The sequence below is a fragment of the Erigeron canadensis genome, chromosome 5 (assembly GCF_010389155.1).
Source record: "Erigeron canadensis isolate Cc75 chromosome 5, C_canadensis_v1, whole genome shotgun sequence".
Taxonomy (NCBI): domain Eukaryota; kingdom Viridiplantae; phylum Streptophyta; class Magnoliopsida; order Asterales; family Asteraceae; genus Erigeron; species Erigeron canadensis.
The window spans coordinates 42,358,796-42,382,306 of record NC_057765.1 but is presented as its reverse complement, the minus strand read 5'-3'; the positions used below and the strand labels follow the sequence as shown (position 1 = coordinate 42,382,306).

General features: G+C 33.3%; 3 protein-coding genes across 4 annotated transcripts; all 3 read right to left on the bottom strand.

The window, feature by feature from the left end:
• Nucleotides 1-12,984: 12,984 nt before the first annotated feature.
• LOC122601849 (pentatricopeptide repeat-containing protein At1g63130, mitochondrial-like) lies at nucleotides 12,985-14,760 on the bottom strand. The gene has a single exon (XM_043774584.1). It carries the CDS (start codon nucleotides 14,758-14,760, stop codon nucleotides 12,985-12,987), a length of 1,776 nt encoding a protein of 591 aa, XP_043630519.1.
• Nucleotides 14,761-17,779: 3,019 nt separating this feature from the next.
• LOC122601848 (pentatricopeptide repeat-containing protein At1g63130, mitochondrial-like) lies at nucleotides 17,780-19,555 on the bottom strand. Its single transcript, XM_043774583.1, has one exon. It carries the CDS (start codon nucleotides 19,553-19,555, stop codon nucleotides 17,780-17,782), a length of 1,776 nt encoding a protein of 591 aa, XP_043630518.1.
• On the bottom strand, nucleotides 19,532-23,114 carry LOC122602389 (pentatricopeptide repeat-containing protein At1g63330-like). Of its 2 annotated transcripts, none has more exons than XM_043775080.1 (2): nucleotides 21,337-23,114; nucleotides 19,532-19,572 (listed from the first exon to the last, which is right to left on the bottom strand). In XM_043775080.1, the coding sequence occupies exons 1-2, from the start codon at nucleotides 23,100-23,102 to the stop codon at nucleotides 19,569-19,571; spliced, it is 1,770 nt and encodes a 589-aa protein (XP_043631015.1). In that variant the 5' UTR covers nucleotides 23,103-23,114; the 3' UTR covers nucleotides 19,532-19,568. The 2 variants fall into 2 exon arrangements, with proteins under 2 accessions (XP_043631015.1, XP_043631014.1); XM_043775079.1 differs by lacking the exon at nucleotides 19,532-19,572 and adding an exon at nucleotides 20,033-20,292.
• Nucleotides 23,115-23,511: the final 397 nt, after the last annotated feature.

Below are 23,511 nucleotides of genomic sequence, written 5' to 3'. Positions count from 1 at the left end.
GTCCAACACTGGACACGGGATTTACGATATTAACAATATTATATCTCCATACCTTTAAGTTATAAAAGCTTACAATTTTAAAAAAAACACGGTTTTAAGTGTTATATTTTGCAAGTTGTAGTACAATAATCATAGGTTCTTCACTGTCATTATTAGCCTAGACATATTGATGGAATTGTTTGCCGTAGTTATTCCACAAGGCACATGCTATATATAATAATTTCTCCATTATAGAATATTTTGAAACAGATGTACTCATAATGTGATATTATTAGGAAAAATAATTAAGAATTGAAATATAAACATATTTGTGATCCTGTACTTGACATTCAAGTATATGTATTTAATCATGATGCGCGTTCATAACACACATATGTTTATTTTCAATGGCTTGTTCTATGATAATATAGTTACAATTATGATTGTTTTTATATTCTTTGATAACAATTAGGACTCTTCTAATATTTGTTAATAAGTCATTAGGTTTTCAAATTATTTTTTGTAGAAAATATTTCATATGTTAATTTTTTTTTATTTAATTAAATGATTGTAAATTTTAAAAAATTCTCTCAAGTTGATGGATAAAAATTAATATAAATGAAGTATTCATGGTTAAAAAGTATAAATTATTGATGGAAAACAGAAAAGTGTAAATTAATGAGACTTTTTTTACAAATTAATATAAATATTAATATAATAATATATTTGGATAATGATTATTAGGATTTTTAATTTGTAGTTTATCTAAATGATGACATCATCAAAAGTCAATTTGATGAAATTGAACGATGTGATTGGTTAATTAGTCATTAGTTCAACTGTCTAATACTATATATAATAATAATAATATTAAGATAAGATGTTAGAGTTCTTGATCAAAGGGCCAATTTCCCTCCTCAAGTCGACAGAGGGATCAGAGATAATTTCCAACTTTTGACTTAAAAAAAAAAAAAAAAAAAAAAAACCTAACTGGATTATCACAAGTCTCAAAAGAGTCTCAGCTCCTTTGTTAGACCACTACTTGCTAACCAGGTGATCTTGCTTTACCTAAGTCATGCTTGGGTAATAAAGGCCACACTAAAAATATTTTAGCATGCAAGATGAAAGTATAAATACCAAAGAAGGAGACACATAGTAATTGATACCATATTGACATATTTGCCTCTTCCATAACCACCACTAGTTACAGGCTTCGGTAGACAAAAAGGATAGTGAAACTTAACAGAAATATGCATGTCAGATGTCTCATGGTTAACTTTGTAAAAGAACATAACCACCGTGCATGTACATGTTATGGTCAGTTTTTCAATTAATTTTAACATATTAGTCGAGATTTACTCAGTAACGTGCCTTAATATTGTCCCGTTGCAAACCGTTTCCGAGTACGCAAGAGTTCATGATGTTAATACATAAGTATATATCTATATGTACTAATCACAATATATGTGTGTGTATGTATATATACTTGAAGTTTTTACTATCATTTGACATTCTTGAAACCACTTGAATCTCTTTCCAGCCTACTCTTCACCTTGTAACTTGTCTCCTGATAGAATATATCATTCTATCTTGATTTAGCAAAGAGCAATGTTCTACATATCATCAAATATTATATACAGAGCTGGCATACTGGTTATGTAGTTGTATAATTGTAGTTCATTACCGGTATCATGTACGAGTACCATTTAGTTATCAGGTCCAATATGAATTGTACATATTTGCACACGTCAAGTCTATCTAGCTAGCCATGTGTTAAAATACAAGCTTAATTAGAACATTTGTTATCTTCTTATACTTACACACTTGTAAGAATATGCAGGGTATAGAAGATAAAAGATTGAAGAATAAGGACTGAAGGTGTTAAAGATAAAGTCTTGAGGGTATTTATCACATAAGAAAAGAAAGTTCAAGGTTCAGATTGAAGACGAAGATATATTGAGGGACCATTATGAAACTTGTAAATCAAGGATATAAATACCCTCTTTTCTCCAGATTTAGGGTTAAGAACCCTTATTATTTTCTTTCGATATATTCTTGATTTTCCTCTGAATATATATATCAATTGTATTGATATATATAATTGATATAGATTTTGTATTGATAATAATAGTGATATCATCTGGATATCACTCATTCTTGTAAGAATCACACTTTAATAATAATCATCACAGCCGACTACTCGGATTCTGGGTGCTATTTGTTTGTGTTCTTGATCTGATTATAAAATTGTTCACCATGTCCATTAATTAGTATAATACATGTCGCCCAATAATGATAAATTTGCTAGTAGAGCTGAAAGATGTGTTTTTATTGGATATTCAAATGAAAAGAAAGGTTATAAACTTTTTAAACTTGATGATAAAACTATTTTTTATTCAAGAGATGTAAAATTTTATGAAACAGTTTTTCCTTTTAAACTGAAATCTAAAACTGTTTTAGAAAATCAGGATGATATTAATCATCTTAACTTTTTTGATCTTTTATTTTTAAATGAGCATAATCAACAACAAGAACACTTAAGTCCCAATGATGATGAGAGGGAACCTAGTGTTGTATGTGAAGGTCATGAACCATACTTGTCTGGAAGTATGAGAAGTAATGATCATTTTAATGATCAATCTTCTCAATCTACCACAGTGGAAGGTTCTAGTGCAACACATACAAGTGAGGATATTAATGATATTCCTGAGGGCAATGTGTTTGTTGATGATAATGCTCATAATGAACCTGCAAATCTAAAAAGATTTTCTTATATGCCTAGAAAATTTGGTGATTATGTTGTTGAAGGCAAAGTTAAATATGGGATTGAAAGATTTGTTGGTTATTCTGAATTATCTCCTGTTCATGTTTGATTTCTTACAAATTTAAATAAAAGTGTTGAACCTAAGAATTTTTATGAAGCTTCTAAAGATTTGAATTGGGTTCAAGCTATGAATAATGAAATGGAAGCTTTACATAGGAATAATACTTGGATCATTACTGACCTTCCAAAAGGAAGAACTCCTATTGGTTGTAAATGGATTTTTAAAATTAAATACAAATCAACCGGAGAAATAGAAAGATATAAAGCTAGATTAGTAGCTAAAGGCTATAGTCAAAGGGAAGGAATAGATTATGATGAAACTTTTTCACCTGTGGTGAAAATGGTGACTATTAGATGTTTAATTAGTATGGCAGTTACCAATAATTGGCCTTTATTTCAACTTGATGTGAATAATGCTTTTCTTTATGGTGATTTAGATGAAGATGTGTATATGACCTTACCTGAAGGTTATAATGTGACTAATGATAATAATAAAGTGTGTAAACTTGAAAAGTCACTTTATGGCTTAAAACAAGCTCCAAGGCAGTGGAATGCCAAATTGTCTAATGCTTTGTCTGAATTTGGGTTTGTGCAAAGTAAATGTGATTATTCTTTGTATACTTTAACTAAAAATCATGTGTTTCTTGCATTACTTTTTTATGTTGATGATATAGTAATTACAGGAAATGATATTAATGAGATTGAAAAGGTTAAAAGCTTGTTTAAATCTAAGTTTCTTATAAAAGATCTTGGAAAGCTAAGGTATTTTTTAGGCATTGAAGTATTAGAAAATGCTAATGGTCTTTGTTTATCACAAAGAAAGTATTGTTTAGAACTTCTTGATGAATTTGGTTTACTTGGTTGTAAACCTGCCAAAACACCTATGGAAATGAATTTGTCTATTTCTAGACCTGATGCTAATTCAAAATTGTTAAGTAATATTGGTGTATATCAAAAGCTTATTGGTAAACTCATATACTTGACTCTTACTAGACCTGACATAAGCTATTCTGTTCATGCCTTAAGTCAATTTATGCATTCTCCAACTGAAGAACATCTAAAACTTGCTTTTAGAATTCTTAGATATCTTAAAACTGATCCTGGTAAGGGACTGCAGTTTTCTAAAAGTGAGAATTTGGATTTAAGTGCTTATGTTGACTCTGATTGGGGAAGATGCCTCACATCCAGGAGGTCTGTAACAGGTTTTTGTGTTTATCTTGGTAATTATTTGATTTCCTGGAAAAGTAAAAAGCAGTTAACTGTAGCCAGGTCCTCAGCAGAAGTTGAATATAGGGCCATGGCTTCAGTCACTTGTGAAATTTTATGGATTAAAAACCTTCTCTCTGATTTGAATGTTAAGTTTAAGCTTCCTATCAATATCTTTTGTGATAACAAATCTGCCATTCTTATAGCTGCAAATCCAGTTTTCCATGAGAGAACTAAACATCTTGAAATTGATCTACATTTAGTCAGAGAAAAGGTTTGTGCAGGAATCATTAAAATTGTGAAAGTTGATTCTAAAAATAATACTGCTGATATTTTTACCAAAAGTTTGGGAGGTCAACCTTATAAACAATTCTGTGATAATCTAAGGTTAACAAATATGTTCCAAGTTAAGCTTGAAAGGGGATGTTAAAATACAAGCTTAATTAGAACATTTGTTATCTTCTTATACTTACACACTTGTAAGAATATGCAGGGTATAAAAGATAAAAGATTGAAGAATAAGGACTGAAGGTGTTAAAGATAAAGTCTTGAGGGTATTTATCACATAAGAAAAGAAAGTTCAAGGTTCAGATTGAAGACGAAGATATATTGAGGTACCATTATGAAACTTGTAAATCAAGGATATAAATACCCCCTTTTCTCCAGATTTAGAGTTAAGAACCCTTATTATTTTCTTTCGATATATTCTTGATTTTCCTCTGAATATATATATCAATTGTATTGATATATATAATTGATATATATTTTGTATTGATAATAATAGTGATATCATCTGGATATCACTCATTCTTGTAAGAATCACACTTTAATAATAATCATCACAGCCGACTACTCGGATTCTGGGTGCTATTTGTTTGTGTTCTTGATCTGATTATAAAATTGTTCACCATGTCCATTAATTAGTATAATACATGTCGCCCAATAAAAATGACTACCTGAGAGGAGAGGCCACGTGATAACTCTTAACCGATATAGCGACTCCCAACATATTTTTCACCGACATCAAAACCAAGTAGCTTCCATCGTTAAGGGAGCTCTATAGATGATGCCAATTCCTTGAACATTAGCCGAGCAATCATCCAAATCATCTATCAATTAATATATCAAAAACAGTATTAAACATACAATCCTTACAGATCCAAGGGAGCCACACCCCATATAAAGGACGTAAAACGCAAGCAATTTTTTTATTATAAAACATTTAGTTGTTTATAAGTTATAATTATTTTCAATCCTTGTACGGCCTCAAAAGTATAACCTGGTAAATGACCTTTTACTTTGACGTGTATACCGATCTGCCATATAAACACGGGGCCTTTAAGTAACATATAATAAGGTGTAAAACACAAGATGTAATGAAAAAAATATGCGCTATTAGATTTATAGACATACAACACATTAGTTTTAATGTGTAATCTAAGCAAACTAGCCGGCTTATTTTGACGATGATTTTTTTATGTAAAAATTCCTACATACTTTATCAATCTTTATTTACAACCGTTAAAAAATATACATCTATATCTATATATATACTACTATATAAAAATTATAACTCTTATGTTGAAAGTTTACATAGATGGGACATACGAATTAACCAAAATACCCTTAATGAATTAAATCATCATCAATCCTTAATATTAAATTACACAATTAGTCTATTATATTGGAAAATATCTCTACTAACCCCTTTAAATCAAATAATTTTACCTAAATAGATGTCGTCACCACCGTTATCGCCTACTCGCCGCCGCATTGCCCGGGTACCATGCTCGTATATATATAGGGTAAGGTTCAATTAAGAATCATTTAAATTGGAAGAACCATGAGAACTACTATATTATAACTTGATGTTCATACGTGATAGGTATATGTGACCAAATTCGTTCACGTAGGTTCATTTGAGAACCATTCATATATGAACATAGATAATATTAGTTATAACTTGACATGTTCATATGTGCATGAATTTGTTCACATAGACTATTCACATATGAACATCAGGTTATAATTAAAAGGTTCTCATGGTTCTTCCAATTCAAATGGTTTTCATTTGAACTTTTTCACACATATATATATATATATAGTGAAAAGTTATTTTGAGAACCCTTTTTTTGCGAGAACCTTTGAGAACTTTTAAAATCAAGCCCAACCGATGATTATTCTTTACATGAAAATTGTTTTTTGATTGTTTTCTGAATAACTTATGTGTAATTTTGAAGTTTATAATTGTGTGTAAGCATGGATTATCATCCATTATACAATAATGTGGAGATTTAGATTCTTGATCACATGTGCACGAATATTGCTATGATTACATGTGATCAACTTGCATACATGTGATCATAGCAATATTCGTGCACATGTGATCAAGAATCCAAATCTCCACATAATTGTATAACGGATGATAATCCATGCCTTCACACAATTATAAACTTCAAAATTACACATAAGTTGTTCAGAAAACAGTCAAAAAACAATTTTCATGTAAAGAATAATCATCGGTTGGGCTTAATTTAAAAAGTTCTCAAAAGTTCTCGCAAAAAAAAAGTTTCTCAGTGAAATCGATAATCGACATAATTAAAATCGATAATCGATAATCGACAAACTTCAGTGATGAAAAGTGTAATTTACCTATTTTTTTATATATACCTCATTCGTCTAATTTTAAATGTTATTATTTTGATTTTTTCTTAATATTTTTACTTTTAACTTTGACTCTAAACATTTTTATTTAAAAATATATTTAAAAATTAGTTCATTATTATATGTTTTGTAACAAATTTATATAACATAGACAAAAATATTTATGGTTAAATCATAAGGCGTTATAGATTATTAGAAAAACCTATAACACGTTACTTCAGATAAACATTACAATATCTTATTTTTATTTTCGTTTATTAATAGTTAATAAAATGAATTAAGAAAAACTATATAAGTTTATATAACACAAAAAAAAATTAAGGTTAAAGTAGACATAAGAAAACTCGAAATTCAAACATAGTCACTAGATAAATCTATCTTTTAATAACAATTATTTCATCGTTGTTAAAAAAAAACAATTATTTCATCTAATCAAACTACTGTATAACAAATAGATAGTAACTGTAAACATAAAAAATTTGTTTCAAAACATAATAAATGAATATGTATTTTCACTAATCGGCCAAAACAATATATAAAACCTAAAGTTGGACCGATTATCGATTTTAGTCATGGAATAATGGGAAGGATGAAAAGTGAATGAATATTAACGAATCTGGGCAAGTTAACGGGGAAAAACTAACAAAGTTGACGCAGTGACCAAAAGTGAAAAAAAGTGACAAGTTCAGTGTATAATTTGCAATTTTTGAAGTTTAGTGACTAAAAGTGAAAAACGTGTCAAGTTCAGAGACCAAAAATGTAATTTTCCCTTTTAAAATCAATCAGATGTTGATCCCAAGTTTACTATAAACCAATGTTTTAAATACCGGTATGTATATCGGCCGGTATTACCAGTATTTGAGGCTACTCCGGTATTTTAATCCGGGTATTTTTCCGATTTTTTCATTATTTCATACCGGCCGGTATTTCCGATATTCCCGGTATTTTCCGGTATTACCATTTCGGGATTTCCAGTATTTTAATTTATCTTTTTTTGAAAACTTTTTGAATATTCATTTATGATACTTTAATGTTAGTTTTTGTTATTTGTGAACTTTAAAACATATATTTTGTTATAAAATACCTATTTGGTATTAATTTTGAGTGAATTATAACTGTTTTTTTGACTATCTTTATTAAATTGTAACAAATTTTGTAAATTAATAATAAAATAAACTAAAATAGTCGTACCGGCCGGTATTTCCGGAATTCCGATAATACCGGTAATATCAGAAATTTTTTCCATACTGGTATGATTAAAAAACCGGTTTTTAAAACATTGCTATAAATGAGAATATCATAGAAGAATACCAAAGCACACTTTCTCAAAACTTCTTTTAAAGTATTAGTCATTGGGGATTAAAAAGTTGCGAGTGCATTAGTAAGGCCAAAAGGTAGTACCAGAAATTCAAATTGGCCTTGGCGTGTTTTGAAGGTTGTTTTGTGGATGTCTGGCTCAAACATTCTCACTTGATGATATCGAGACATAAAATATAACTTTGAGAACATCATTGCGCCTTAGGTAGAAAGGAGTACAATTTAGTTACCCAATTCTTACCTAATTCATCCTCCAATCAAAACTCTACAACTCACTAATACCCAATGTCACACCCCACCTTAGGTGGAATCGTAGGATATGACGAAAAGATATAGCAATAGCACATGGACTTTATAATAGAGTCATACTAAATGAAATTCAAATAAATGTAATTCCACAAACGGAAAGTCTAGGCAACACGCCTCAAATAGCAAAGAAGTAACAATTTCAAATAGTGTTCAATGTTTCACATGCAATCTAGGAGTCCATGAAGGATCTCTTTATTGGTCTTCCTAAAGTCCATAAGCTCAATCTTCTTAAGCATTGTTATTACCTGAAAATGAATGCTCGAAAATGTCAACATAACGTTGGTGAGTTCGTAGGTTTAAAGGAATACAAATGAGTTTGATGTGCATGATATATCAAGTTTTGGACAATAGTGTAAATATAAACATGTAGTAGCGTACTAAATACTGATCAATGCCATCATAGTATCCAACAACACAATCCCCATCACTCCTGTTAACAACTCAATCATGCTTTAAATACCAACAACTACCAGCTGAAATATAAAGTTGGTCGATAGTTTTCCAATAGTCTTCAATAGATATCAAAAGACATCTATTGCATCAAAGAAATCAATACAAGCAAGCTAACATACACATTTCATAATTACACGTATTTGTCCATGAAAACAAACAAGTTTTGGCACAACTAGTAAAGAAATGAAAAGTGTTTTGAGCATCATTTTCCCCCAAAGAAATAAAATAAAAAGGGGCCACGAAACTCACCTCAACAAGCAAGTAGTTATGCAAATCCAACAAGGTCGCTAGAATCTACACAACATATAAATATGAACAAGTTACAATTATGAACATGGTCAAGAACCATCCATTGTAACCCGTATTTGATGGAATACACATATGGCCACTTTCAAAATATTCACAACTGATTTGTCATATATTATTAAGTTACAAGTCACATAACTTAATATATAATATAATATTTTAATGATTTAAGATTAAATTCTACAAGTTCAAATTAACTGAAATTTTTGGTAACTTTATCTATTTTTTTTTGGGATGAAACGAACGATTCAAGATTCCAAATCTTAACTACTGTTACCTTAGAGTGTTATATACTTACATGAATTTTTACATAATTTATTTGGTACGTTAACTATTTTTAAAAATTCAATGATTACAGACTAGTCAGAAAAATCACTGTTTGCGCACAGAAAAGTTTTATAAAAGTTAAGGGCCTTCGAAGCTTCAAAAAAATCCAATTTTTTTACTGTACAATCTTAACATCTCAAAAACGTTTCTGGAGAAAAATAATTTTCCAGTTCATAAAATCGACCAAGATATGACTATTTGAAGTAGACCAAAATCCGTTCGGAAAACTCAGCTTTGCGCAGTTTTGTTATAAAATTCGTTTGACAACCTTAAACTTCATATTTTGACACGAAACCACTTCCACCAGAAAGTAGACTTCCTGAAATTAATTTTAGACACCAAAAACGTGACTTAACCATCTTCCATGACCAAGATACGACCTCTTAAAGTTAACAAACTGAATCTGTCCAGATTCTGAAATAACTCAAACTTACTGTTTTAAAGACTACTACAATTAAATACTTATATAAAACTTTCAAATCCTTCCAACACCTATTTACATCTGTTATTATGATTTCCATGCCCTCATAATTTTATTTCTTTAATTACATTAATTATTATGCTACAATAAATACGTAAACTTTTAACATTAATATAATTTATACTTCAAGCTTTTGATTTAACCCTAAAAAAAACCCTTTCATTCATTATTATAAATTTGCCATAATATATATTCATCAAATAGGTTACTTATAAATAAAGATTAATAAATAAAAAGATATGCTTATATATATATATTAATAAATAAAAAAGACTAATATATATGAAAAGAGAAGACAAGTGATTTTACCCCAAGATTGATGATCTTCTTCTTAGATACCTTGAAAAAAAGAATAGAATATAATCTTTAAGAATTTATTATTAATTGTAATTTAAATCAAGATTCAATAGAATTATAATTAAACTTACCAAAGTTTGCTTTGACAATGAGATGATTAATAATAATAGAAAAAATATTTGATGTTGTGATTTTTTTGTTGGTTGGTCGACAAAAGAGAAAAAAAGAATCAAAAAGGGTTTTGTTTTTTATTTTATTTATTTATTTAGGGTATAGTAATTATATATATATAGAGAGATAAGTATTTTAGTTAGTTTATGATTAGACTTAATGCATCATAAGAATTCTAATGGAATTAAAATTCCTTGCTCACCATAAATTGTTGTAATATATATATGACTAAAATTTTTTACTAAACATATGATATTTTACTATTACTATTACCATCTTACTACTTATACTAATTATATATTATTTTCATAAATATTGATTTCGTTCACCACTAAATAGCGTATACTAATTTATCAATGTCTAGAAATAAATATGACTAACAACTACAAGTCTAGAAATTACAGGGATAGTTATAGTCATCTATGTTTAGGAAGATCAAATATCTCAATCCTAAACTTTTGAAATTCAAGTAATAGAAATCCCATATTGGAAATGATCACCACATTTCTATGCTTGTTATACTATATAGGCATATTGACTAGTCAAGAAATTTGGAATGTAAGTTAGAGACAATAATAAATTGCCAGTTTTGGTGACGGATGTCACACCCAATTTACCCAATTCTTACCCAAATCACTGGCAATACATACCCAATTCTTACCCAATTTCATTTTCTTATTCATTTAATTTTAATACATATAATTAAAACCATATAAATATAAAACATAATTTCATTAAACTAAAACCACAATACATAATATGGAAAATGATTAAATACGACTAAAAAACACTTAAATAAGACTAAAACACTTAAATAAAACTTAAACTAAGCCTCGGAATAATCCGAGTCCACAGTGTTGTCACCGTCATTGCGGTGAATGTAGGGGTAGCGCTCAGGAGACTCGGCGGCCGCGCCTGGTAGAGGAGAAACGTACTCCTTCCCCGGTCAGAGTAGTAAGGTACATCCTGACCACCACCCACATTGGCTTGCGAGATTACCCCGTGGTCTAGCGTCCGGGTCAATGTTGAAGAGGCGGCGTTTAACTGAAAAATAACTTGATTCAGCCAGTCGATCTTCTGCCGAAGATATACAAGATGTTCATTCTCCGCAATGTTACGTGCATAACCCGGGGCAGTAAGTCGGTTGATTGCGGCTTCGTAAGCCGCTTTGTTCTCAGAAACGCCCTGAATGACGTTATTGACATCTGAGAGGTGTTTGGAGTCGTGATTTAGGTGAGTTTGGATAGCCATTTTACAATCACGAAAGTCCATTGTAGTGAGTTTGGTTGAAAGGAAATTGTGGATGAAATGGAAATTTGATGAAAATGAAAGTTGTGGTGTAAATTTTAGAAGAAGAATGCGGTTTTTATGGGTGAAAAGGTAGAAAAGTGGGTTAAATTTTTATTTATTTATTTTAAATGCAGATCTAGCCGTTTGGGGGGGGGACCCACTTGATGCCAACGTTCAAAATATGAACCCACTTGATCTAGCCGATCGGTTTACTTACCCAAATTCCTACCCGATCGAGCCTTAGCCGAAGCATACCCGAACACCTTTCATGGTGTAGCCGATCGGTTAGCCTTAGCCGAAGCATACCCGACTCCCACTCCTTCCTCCCTTATAGTTCATCCAACAATTCCTCTATCAATGGAATTGGGAACACATCATTCAATGTGGCATCATTTAAGTAAATGGAAATAAGTGTTGGATAGATGATGCCCAATCTAACTCCACTCGATTGACTTGTACCACCACTTGCCCATTTTGTCACCACTGGTGAATGGTAACCTACTTTTGTAAAAAGAATCTAGTAAACTAAAATTTTTGTTTGCTCCCATCAACCTTTCATGTTGGAATCTGATCCTATATAAATCTGAAGTTCCTGCTGGATTCTCATTTTTGGTAGTGACAAAAACCACTGCATTGATTTTGAAAAACTAAAAATAAAAAATTAACTCATACTTAGATTCGAATAAATTTTACGCATGGTATATTTCGCTCATGTTGCATCAAAAAGTGCTATTTTAGAAGCTATTGCCTTTTTGCACCCAAGGGCTTATTGTAGTAGCAGCTATTGCCTTTTTTCCAAAAGACCTGGCTTAAAGTTAAGAGTGGTTTACTTCATGGTAATATATGCCAAGAAAGAAATCAATGAATACTTGAATAGATATTCACTCGTTGGATGTGTGTTCCTTTTGAGTTCAGCCTCAAACCTGGATCAAACACTAAACTACCATGTAGAATAAAGGTTTAGATGAAGAAATGTTTATTACAAAACTGAACATAACCTGTTCCAAGCCAACCAGACCCAATTGAAAATAGCTTAATTGTTTTGACCCCTAAGCGAAGCCGTCATATCCGTTCATATTGTGACCTTACCTTAACTTCAATATGACTTACAAAGTTTGGTGAAACTACATGCTTCTTCCCATTATAATTTATGCAGTACAATATAATTTATACACTTGCAATACATGATACACTTGCAATCCTAGAAATTAATCACAAATAACAACCAAACAAAAAATAATACACGGCAGTCAAGATCCATATATAATAACTATTAGAGACGTTTAGCATATTACCAAAGCATCAAACTAAGCACAATACTTGTGGTTAGGCACTCTACATATATCTTGATCCGCAACTTTCAGATAGGTTTGAAGTACTCGGCGACAAACTTGAAGCACTCGTGAACTCTCTTACTGTACCCTCTTCTCTTCGTTTCAATAAATAGCTTCGTCGTGTCATCAATGGGCTTGGTTTCTATATATTCTTGGATAATATCAGCACCATTGATGATACTCTTTGGCTGCAAACCACTATTTTCCAATTGAAGATGCAATTTTTTTGCATCTTTGAGTAGACCTCGCTCACAAAAACCTCTAATCATCAACACATATGTATCTAAATTAGGTTCCAAACCTTTGACAAAGAGTTCACGGAAAAGACTCCTTGAAATATCAAACCTCCCACATATACTTGTACAATCAATGAGAATATTGTACACATCAATCTTTGAGTTTACTTCTTTGCCATCCATAAAGTAGAACAAATCCAATGCAGCGTCCACTTCATACTTGTCGCAATGATCCATTAAGCATAAGATGTAAATGGAATATTTATGATTCTGCATCCGCACTTTCATTTCATCAGAAGGTTTCCCCATTCGTTCCCTATGCCAGATGTAACGAGTGACACTGTTTTCATCAATTTTAAAACCGATCCTACCGTAAATGGAATCAAGGTCACGCTTGTAAGACCAAAAGTTTTTGTCATCTAAACTGGTAAATCTATCCAGTAAAATGTTATAAATACGAAGAGTAGGCTTGACTTTGGCACGCCACATGGATTCCAGAGTTGACATTGCTCTGTTCAGTTCACCTTTCAAACAATAACCTTCAATAAGTGAAGTGTATGCCTTTATGTCACGGTCACCAAGCCAAAGAATATGGACCTTCATGAACTCAACAATCTCTGCTTCTTTCATCTTACCTTGCTTGCAGAGTGCTTTAATTAATATATTAAAGGTTGTCGAATGTATAGTGATTTTTTCATCGTGCATTTCCTTAAGAATTCGACATACCTCATTCCAACGACCAGACATGGAAAGGGCATAGAGCAAAGAGTTGTATGTGAAGACATTAGGACGCGTCCCTTCGTGAAATTTCAATTCTTCAAAGATTCTGAAAGCATCATCTATCATCATGTCTTCGCACAGACCATCGATGATGGCGTTATACGTAACCAAATTATGACTCCCAACACCTCTTCCAATCATTAGTCTAAGCACAGCAATGGCTGTGAAGTGATTTCCGATCTTGCAAAGCCCTTCAATCATCGTGTGGTAGGTACAATCTGCATCACTTTCGAAAAGTAGTTTGTTTTTGATGAACTTTTTAAATAACTTTTCTGCACCGTGAGTACTTTCCCCACGGATGAATCCTTCAATTATTGTCCTATAATCAATGAGAGAAAATTTATTTTCATCTCGCTTGATGCAAAAACCTAAAAGCATGAAGATTTTTTCAGTGTCATACAATCGAGAATAGCACTGGATGATGGTTTCTATGGTGAGTTCGAAAACAGGAACATCAACAGCACACATTTCATTGAACATATCCAGGGAGGCAGAATAGTATTTCCACTCAGTAACAACTTCCAACAAGTGATAAAACTCTGAATCTGAATAAGGGGGTTTAACAATCAATTGCTCAAAGGAGTCGTAAGCATCATCCAAGTTGTTAAGGTGTCCATATGCACAATTAATTGAAGGCCTACGTTGCCGGGGTGAAGTAAAAAGTGATTTGCGAAAAGGTAAATGGAAGTTGGAGAAACAGGTGTTTGAAAGAGTAAGGAAACGGGTGGTAGTGGAAATACCTCCAAATTTCATCAACGCATCATGAATTCTGCTTCTAGCCGCCATCTCTCTCAACCATCTATCTACAGAGAAACAGAACCAGTTTTGTGTTAGGTTTTGAAAGTTGTACAATGGGCTTTTATTTTTGAAGTTTAGTGACTAAAAGTGAAAAACGTGTCAAGTTCAGGGACCAAAAATGTAATTTTCCCTTTTAAAATCAATCAGATGTTGATCCCAAGTTTACTATAAACCAATGTTTTAAATACCGGTATGTATATCGGCCGGTATTACCAGTATTTGAGGCTACTCCGGTATTTTAATCCGGGTATTTTTCCGATTTTTTCATTATTTCATACCGGTCGGTATTTCTGATATTCCCGGTATTTTCCGGTATTACCATTTCGGGATTTCCAGTATTTTAATTTATCTTTTTTTGAAAACTTTTTGAATATTCATTTATGATACTTTAATGTTAGTTTTTGTTATTTGTGAACTTTAAAACATATATTTTGTTATAAAATACCTATTTGGTATTAATTTTGAGTGAATTATAACTGTTTTTTTGACTATCTTTATTAAATTGTAACAAATTTTGTAAATTAATAATAAAATAAACTAAAATAGTCGTACCGGCCGGTATTTCCGGAATTCCGATAATACCGGTAATATCAGAAATTTTTTCCATACTGGTATGATTAAAAAACCGGTTTTTAAAACATTGCTATAAACGAGAATATCATAGAAGAATACCAAAGCACATTTTCTCAAAACTTCTTTTAAAGTATTAGTCATTGGGGATTAAAAAGTTGCGAGTGCATTAGTAAGGCCAAAAGGTAGTACCAGAAATTCAAATTGGCCTTGGCGTGTTTTGAAGGTTGTTTTGTGGATGTCTGGCTCAAACATTCTCACTTGATGATATCGAGACATAAAATATAACTTTGAGAACATCATTGCGCCTTAGGTAGGAAGGAGTACAATTTAGTTACCCAATTCTTACCTAATTCATCCTCCAATCAAAACTCTACAACTCACTAATACCCAATTTACCCAATTCTTACCCAAATCACTGGCAATACATACCCAATTCTTACCCAATTTCATTTTCTTTTTCATTTAATTTTAATACATATAATTAAAACCATATAAATATAAAACATAATTTCATTAAACTAAAACCACAATACATAATATGGAAAATGATTAAATACGACTAAAAAACACTTAAATAAAACTAAAACACTTAAATAAAACTTAAACTAAGCCTCGGAATAATCCGAGTCCACAGTGTTGTCACCGTCATTGCGGTGAATGTAGGGGTAGCGCTCAGGAGACTCGGCGGCCGCGCCTGGTAGAGGAGAAACGTACTCCTTCCCCGGGTCAGAGTAGTAAGGTACATCCTGACCACCACCCACATTGGCTTGCGAGATTACCCCGTGGTCTAGCGTCCGGGTCAATGTTGAAGAGGCGGCGTTTAACTGAAAAATAACTTGATTCAGCCAGTCGATCTTCTGCCGAAGATATACAAGATGTTCATTCTCCGCAATGTTACGTGCATAACCCGGGGCAGTAAGTCGGTTGATTGCGGCTTCGTAAGCCGCTTTGTTCTCAGAAACGCCCTGAATGACGTTATTGACATCTGAGAGGTGTTTGGAGTCGTGATTTAGGTGAGTTTGGATAGCCATTTTACAATCACGAAAGTCCATTGTAGTGAGTTTGGTTGAAAGGAAATTGTGGATGAAATGGAAATTTGATGAAAATGAAAGTTGTGGTGTAAATTTTAGAAGAAGAATGCGGTTTTTATGGGTGAAAAGGTAGAAAAGTGGGTTAAATTTTTATTTATTTATTTTAAATGCAGATCTAGCCGTTTGGGGGGGGGGGGACCCACTTGATGCCAACGTTCAAAATATGAACCCACTTGATCTAGCCGATCGGTTTACTTACCCAAATTCCTACCCGATCGAGCCTTAGCCGAAGCATACCCGAACACCTTTCATGGTGTAGCCGATCGGTTAGCCTTAGCCGAAGCATACCCGACTCCCACTCCTTCCTCCCTTATAGTTCATCCAACAATTCCTCTATCAATGGAATTGGGAACACATCATTCAATGTGGCATCATTTAAGTAAATGGAAATAAGTGTTGGATAGATGATGCCCAATCTAACTCCACTCGATTGACTTGTACCACCACTTGCCCATTTTGTCACCACTGGTGAATGGTAACCTACTTTTGTAAAAAGAATCTAGTAAACTAAAATTTTTGTTTGCTCCCATCAACCTTTCATGTTGGAATCTGATCCTATATAAATCTGAAGTTCCTGCTGGATTCTCATTTTTGGTAGTGACAAAAACCACTGCATTGATTTTGAAAAACTAAAAATAAAAAATTAACTCATACTTAGATTCGAATAAATTTTACGCATGGTATATTTCGCTCATGTTGCATCAAAAAGTGCTATTTTAGAAGCTATTGCCTTTTTGCACCCAAGGGCTTATTGTAGTAGCAGCTATTGCCTTTTTTCCAAAAGACCTGGCTTAAAGTTAAGAGTGGTTTACTTCATGGTAATATATGCCAAGAAAGAAATCAATGAATACTTGAATAGATATTCACTCGTTGGATGTGTGTTCCTTTTGAGTTCAGCCTCAAACCTGGATCAAACACTAAACTACCATGTAGAATAAAGGTTTAGATGAAGAAATGTTTATTACAAAACTGAACATAACCTGTTCCAAGCCAACCAGACCCAATTGAAAATAGCTTAATTGTTTTGACCCCTAAGCGAAGCCGTCATATCCGTTCATATTGTGACCTTACCTTAACTTCAATATGACTTACAAAGTTTGGTGAAACTACATGCTTCTTCCCATTATAATTTATGCAGTACAATATAATTTATACACTTGCAATACATGATACACTTGCAATCCTAGAAATTAATCACAAATAACAACCAAACAAAAAAATAATACACGGCAGTCAAGATCCATATATAATAACTATTAGAGACGTTTAGCATATTACCAAAGCATCAAACTAAGCACAATACTTGTGGTTAGGCACTCTACATATATCTTGATCCGCAACTTTCAGATAGGTTTGAAGTACTCGGCGACAAACTTGAAGCACTCGTGAACTCTCTTACTGTACCCTCTTCTCTTCGTTTCAATAAATAGCTTCGTCGTGTCATCAATGGGCTTGGTTTCTATATATTCTTGGATAATATCAGCACCATTGATGATACTCTTTGGCTGCAAACCACTATTTTCCAATTGAAGATGCAATTTTTTTGCATCTTTGAGTAGACCTCGCTCACAAAAACCTCTAATCATCAACACATATGTATCTAAATTAGGTTCCAAACCTTTGACAAAGAGTTCACGGAAAAGACTCCTTGAAATATCAAACCTCCCACATATACTTGTACAATCAATGAGAATATTGTACACATCAATCTTTGAGTTTACTTCTTTGCCATCCATAAAGTAGAACAAATCCAATGCAGCGTCCACTTCATACTTGTCGCAATGATCCATTAAGCATAAGATGTAAACGGAATATTTATGATTCTGCATCCGCACTTTCATTTCATCAGAAGGTTTCCCCATTCGTTCCCTATGCCAGATGTAACGAGTGACACTGTTTTCATCAATTTTAAAACCGATCCTACCGTAAATGGAATCAAGGTCACGCTTGTAAGACCAAAAGTTTTTGTCATCTAAACTGGTAAATCTATCCAGTAAAATGTTATAAATACGAAGAGTAGGCTTGACTTTGGCACGCCACATGGATTCCAGAGTTGACATTGCTCTGTTCAGTTCACCTTTCAAACAATAACCTTCAATAAGTGAAGTGTATGCCTTTATGTCACGGTCACCAAGCCAAAGAATATGGACCTTCATGAACTCAACAATCTCTGCTTCTTTCATCTTACCTTGCTTGCAGAGTGCTTTAATTAATATATTAAAGGTTGTCGAATGTATAGTGATTTTTTCATCGTGCATTTCCTTAAGAATTCGACATACCTCATTCCAACGACCAGACATGGAAAGGGCATAGAGCAAAGAGTTGTATGTGAAGACATTAGGACGCGTCCCTTCGTGAAATTTCAATTCTTCAAAGATTCTGAAAGCATCATCTATCATCATGTCTTCGCACAGACCATCGATGATGGCGTTATACGTAACCAAATTATAACTCCCAACACCTCTTCCAATCCTTAGTCTAAGCACAGCAATGGCTGTGAAGTGATTTCCGATCTTGCAAAGCCCTTCAATCATCGTGTGGTAGGTACGATCTGCATCACTTTCGAAAAGTAGTTTGTTTTTGATGAACTTTTTAAATAACTTTTCTGCACCGTGAGTACTTTCCCCACGGATGAATCCTTCAATTATTGTCCTATAATCAATGAGAGAAAATTTATTTTCATCTCGCTTGATGCAAAAACCTAAAAGCATGAAGATTTTTTCAGTGTCATACAATCGAGAATAGCACTGGATGATGGTTTCTATGGTGAGTTCGAAAACAGGAACATCAACAGCACACATTTCATTGAACATATCCAGGGAGGCAGAATAGTATTTCCACTCAGTAACAACTTCCAACAAGTGATAAAACTCTGAATCTGAATAAGGGGGTTTAACAATCAATTGCTCAAAGGAGTCGTAAGCATCATCCAAGTTGTTAAGGTGTCCATATGCACAATTAATTGAAGGCCTACGTTGCCGGGGTGAAGTAAAAAGTGATTTGCGAAAAGGTAAATGGAAGTTGGAGAAACAGGTGTTTGAAAGAGTAAGGAAACGGGTGGTAGTGGAAATACCTCCAAATTTCATCAACGCATCATGAATTCTGCTTCTAGCCGCCATCTCTCTCAACCATCTATCTACAGAGAAACAGAACCAGTTTTGTGTTAGGTTTTGAAAGTTGTACAATGGGCTTTTATTTTCAAACTTTTGGATGTTTTTGGGCTTTTTAATTTTAATTTTAGTTGGATAAAGTGGATGTTGTCTTGGACACCAATCTTGATTCCCCATAATTTAGGCCATTTACCTCTTAAACGTGTAGACATGCGTGTTATCACTCATGTTCTGTAGGACTATGCGGGTTGCAACAATAAGCATATTGCCTACCTTAGATGTCAATGTTGGTGTTCAAATCATTAATATCTAACATTTGGAGGTAGATTTTTTTTATCATTAATTTCTCATGACTAGAGATTATTATGATTTATGAATCTTCAGATTAATTTATTGGTAGTGTTCGGTAACTCGGTTGAAGGATAAAGAATCAATATCATAAATTCATAATGCAATAGAAAGCATTGCAATGGCAAACATGTCCATTAATTATGTAATTACTCTTATCTCTAATGTATCTAAACCCACCAGCATTGTAATGTTACAATCAGGTTGCATCAAAGGAAACCGAAGGCTTAGCGTAACTGAGACGAAAAGTTGTTTAGCCGCTCTGAGCCAGGTAATCTCCGTGTGTAACACACATAACTGAATCATGTCATCAATTGGTTTCCCTAAGCCCACTTAACTATATTCCGACGTGCGTGTCATAGAGGTTCTTTGACGCTGAGGGTGATGTTGATGAGAAGCTACAGGTGAAAGAAGAAGGTCAGCGATGTTGATACAACAATTTGGTTATTAGGGGTGAAGGATGTCGGACTTGACGTTGAAGATGTTCTGTTTTTTTTTTTTTTTTTTGGTTGTGTTTGGGTTGCATGTAATGAGAACATTTTACTAATTTTCTTTTAAAAACTATGTTTTGCATGGAATGGATACTCTTTTGATTACTGTTTGTTTTGCTTATATAACCTATGTTTTAAATGGAATAGATCATTTTTTGGTTTAACATGATTGCCTTTTGGATGCATGAACATTCATGTTATATGCAGTTGGTGGTGTTGGCAGGCCAACCAAGGCAGGTTCATGACAAAACATAAAGTAGAGCATGGTGGATACTCTGGTTGTCATGTTTAGTTGTTTACAATAAAAAGGTAACAGTGTAACACCACAGTGAACATTGAAAGTCCAGATAAAGTATGTTGCTGGAGTGGTGGCCAAACTTTTAAACCACATTTCCGCATATTAGGGATGTCAAGCGGTTCGGGTTGGCGGTTAGAGAATCTCTAACCCTAACCCTGTCAACCTGAAACCCACCAACCCTAAAAAATCGGATTGGTGGGTCGTGTTTTGGATGGTTGGTTAATTTGAAGTGAAACAGGTCATATGAGTTGTGAGTTGACACGTTGATTTCAAGTCAAAAGGGTGGCGGGTTGGGTCATTTAAAAAATTATATAAACATATAATATTTTGAGTTGGCGGGTCGATTTAACCAAAATGCCAACCCAAAACCTACCTAGTTTTTTAGGTTAGTCTAAGGTCGGGTTAGTATTGACAACCCTTTTGGTGACAAAACAAATGGGTTATCTTCTAAATTTCACTAGAATTAAAAATTTGGTGAAATCATATGCTTATATAAAATTGGAAACTTCATCATCTAAAAATACCATGATCCAACAAACTAACTTCACATAACCACCAAACAAGAAATCATATGCAGCAATACTTAAGATGCGTAATAGAGTTGGCTCTCAAGATATCTCTTGATCCACAGCTATCACAGGATTGAAAAGTACCTGGCGACAAATTTGCAGCAATTGTCAACTCTCTTACTATATCCTCTTCTCTTCATTTCAATGAATAGCTTTGTCATGTGATCAATGGGCTTGGTTCCGGTATATTCTTGGATAATATCATCATCATTGATGCTACTCTTTGGCTGCAAACCACACTTTTCCATTTTAAGAAACAGTTTTTTTGCGTCTTTAAGTAGACCTTGCTCACAAAAACCTCGAATCATCAACATGTATGTATCTAGATTAGGTTCCAAACCTTTAACAATGAGGTCATGGAAAAGACTCCTTGAAATATCAAACCTCCCACATATTCTTGAAACATCAATGAGGATATTGTACACGTCAACGTTTAGATTTAGTTCTTTGCCATTCATATAGTAGAACAGATCGAGTGCAGCGTCCACTTCATACTTGCCGCAATGATCCATTAAAGATAATATGTAAACGGAATACTTTTGATCCTGCATCAGCAGTTTCATCTTATCAGAAGGTTTTTCCATTCGTTCCCTATCCCAGATGTAATGGGTGACACTGTTTTCTCTGATTTTCAAACCTGCCCTAGCATACATAGAATCAAGGTCACGCTTATAGGACCAGAAGTTCATATCATCTAGATTGCTACCGCTATCCAGTAACCTGTTATAAATATGAAGAGTAGGATAGAGTTGGTCACGCTCCATGGATTCCAGAGTTGACATTGCCCTGTTCAACTCGCCGTTCAAACAATAACCATCAACAAGTGAAGTGTATGTCTCTACGTTACGACAACATCCCCGATCAACAATATAAACCATCATGAAGTCAACAATCTCTGCTTCTTCCATCTTGCCCTGTTTGCAGAGTGCTTTAATTAAAAGATTAAAGGTTGTCCAATGTATGGTGATCTCTTCATCGTGCATTTCCTTTAGAATCCGACAGACGGTCTTCCAACGACCAGACATGGAAAGGGCATAAAGCAAAGAGTTGTATGTGAAGACATTAGGACGGATCCCTCTGCGAAATTTCATTTCGTCAAAGAGTCTGAAAGCATCATCTATCATCATGTCTTTGCACAGACTATCAATGATGGTGTTATACGCAACCAAATTATTATTAAAACCTCTTCCATCCATTAGCCTAAGCAAAGCAATGGCTTTAAAGTGATTTCCGATCTTGCAAAGACCCCTAATCATCGTGTTGTATGTTGATTTATTGGGTTCAAGGAATTTGTTTTTGATGAACTTTTTGAATAACTTTTCTGCCTTATGAGTGGCATCTCCTTTGATGAATTCACTTAATATTGTATTATAAGTAGCGAGAGAAAGTTGAATATCTCGCCTCAAGCAAAAGCCTAAAAGAATGAAAACATTTTCAGTTTCATACACTCCAGAATAGCATTTGGTGAGGATACTTATGGTGTGCTCGTCAACAGGAAAACGATGGTCACACATTCGATGGAACATCTCAAAGACATGAGAATAGTATTTCAACTTGGTAACAATATCCAACAAGTTATTAAACTCTACAACGGATGGGGGAGGCCCTCGGGGCGGTAAGGAGTATGGAAAGGCGTAGTAGGCATCAAATTCTAACAAGTTATAAAAGGCGTAGTAGGCATCACTAAGGAATTCAAGATCCATACATCTAGACCGGCGATGGCGATAATAGAGACTACGGGATGATGAAGCAAAAAGTGATTTGAGAGGACTACTTAACCTGGAATTTGCCGGAACAAGGAAACGGTTGGCGGATTTGAGCAACGCCTGAATTCTGCTTCTAGCCGCCATCACTCACGCCAATTTAGGTTTTGTAGGTTTCTGAATATATGTGATTTATGTTCTTTAACTGCAAAAGATATGTTTTGACTCTTTTGCCCTTAATTAGTTGTGAAGTTTGAAATAAGATTCGGAGAAACTGTTTTGTTTGAAAACGAATAATGATAAATCAACCTAATTGGTGTGCTTAAATAGATGCCTAACTATAAGATAATGATATGTGAAAAAATCAGGGAGCAAGATTAGTTAATAGAATTCACATGTCAAATTCTTAAGATTTTAAATTGATTTTTAGTCATATAAGTTAGGTTGATTAATTATTTTCTTTTGAAACCAACAAATAATCACTTTTTACACGGACGCTGAATTGCTGCTTTAAGTCACAATAATCGCTTTATCCACATATTCAAACACATTCTAG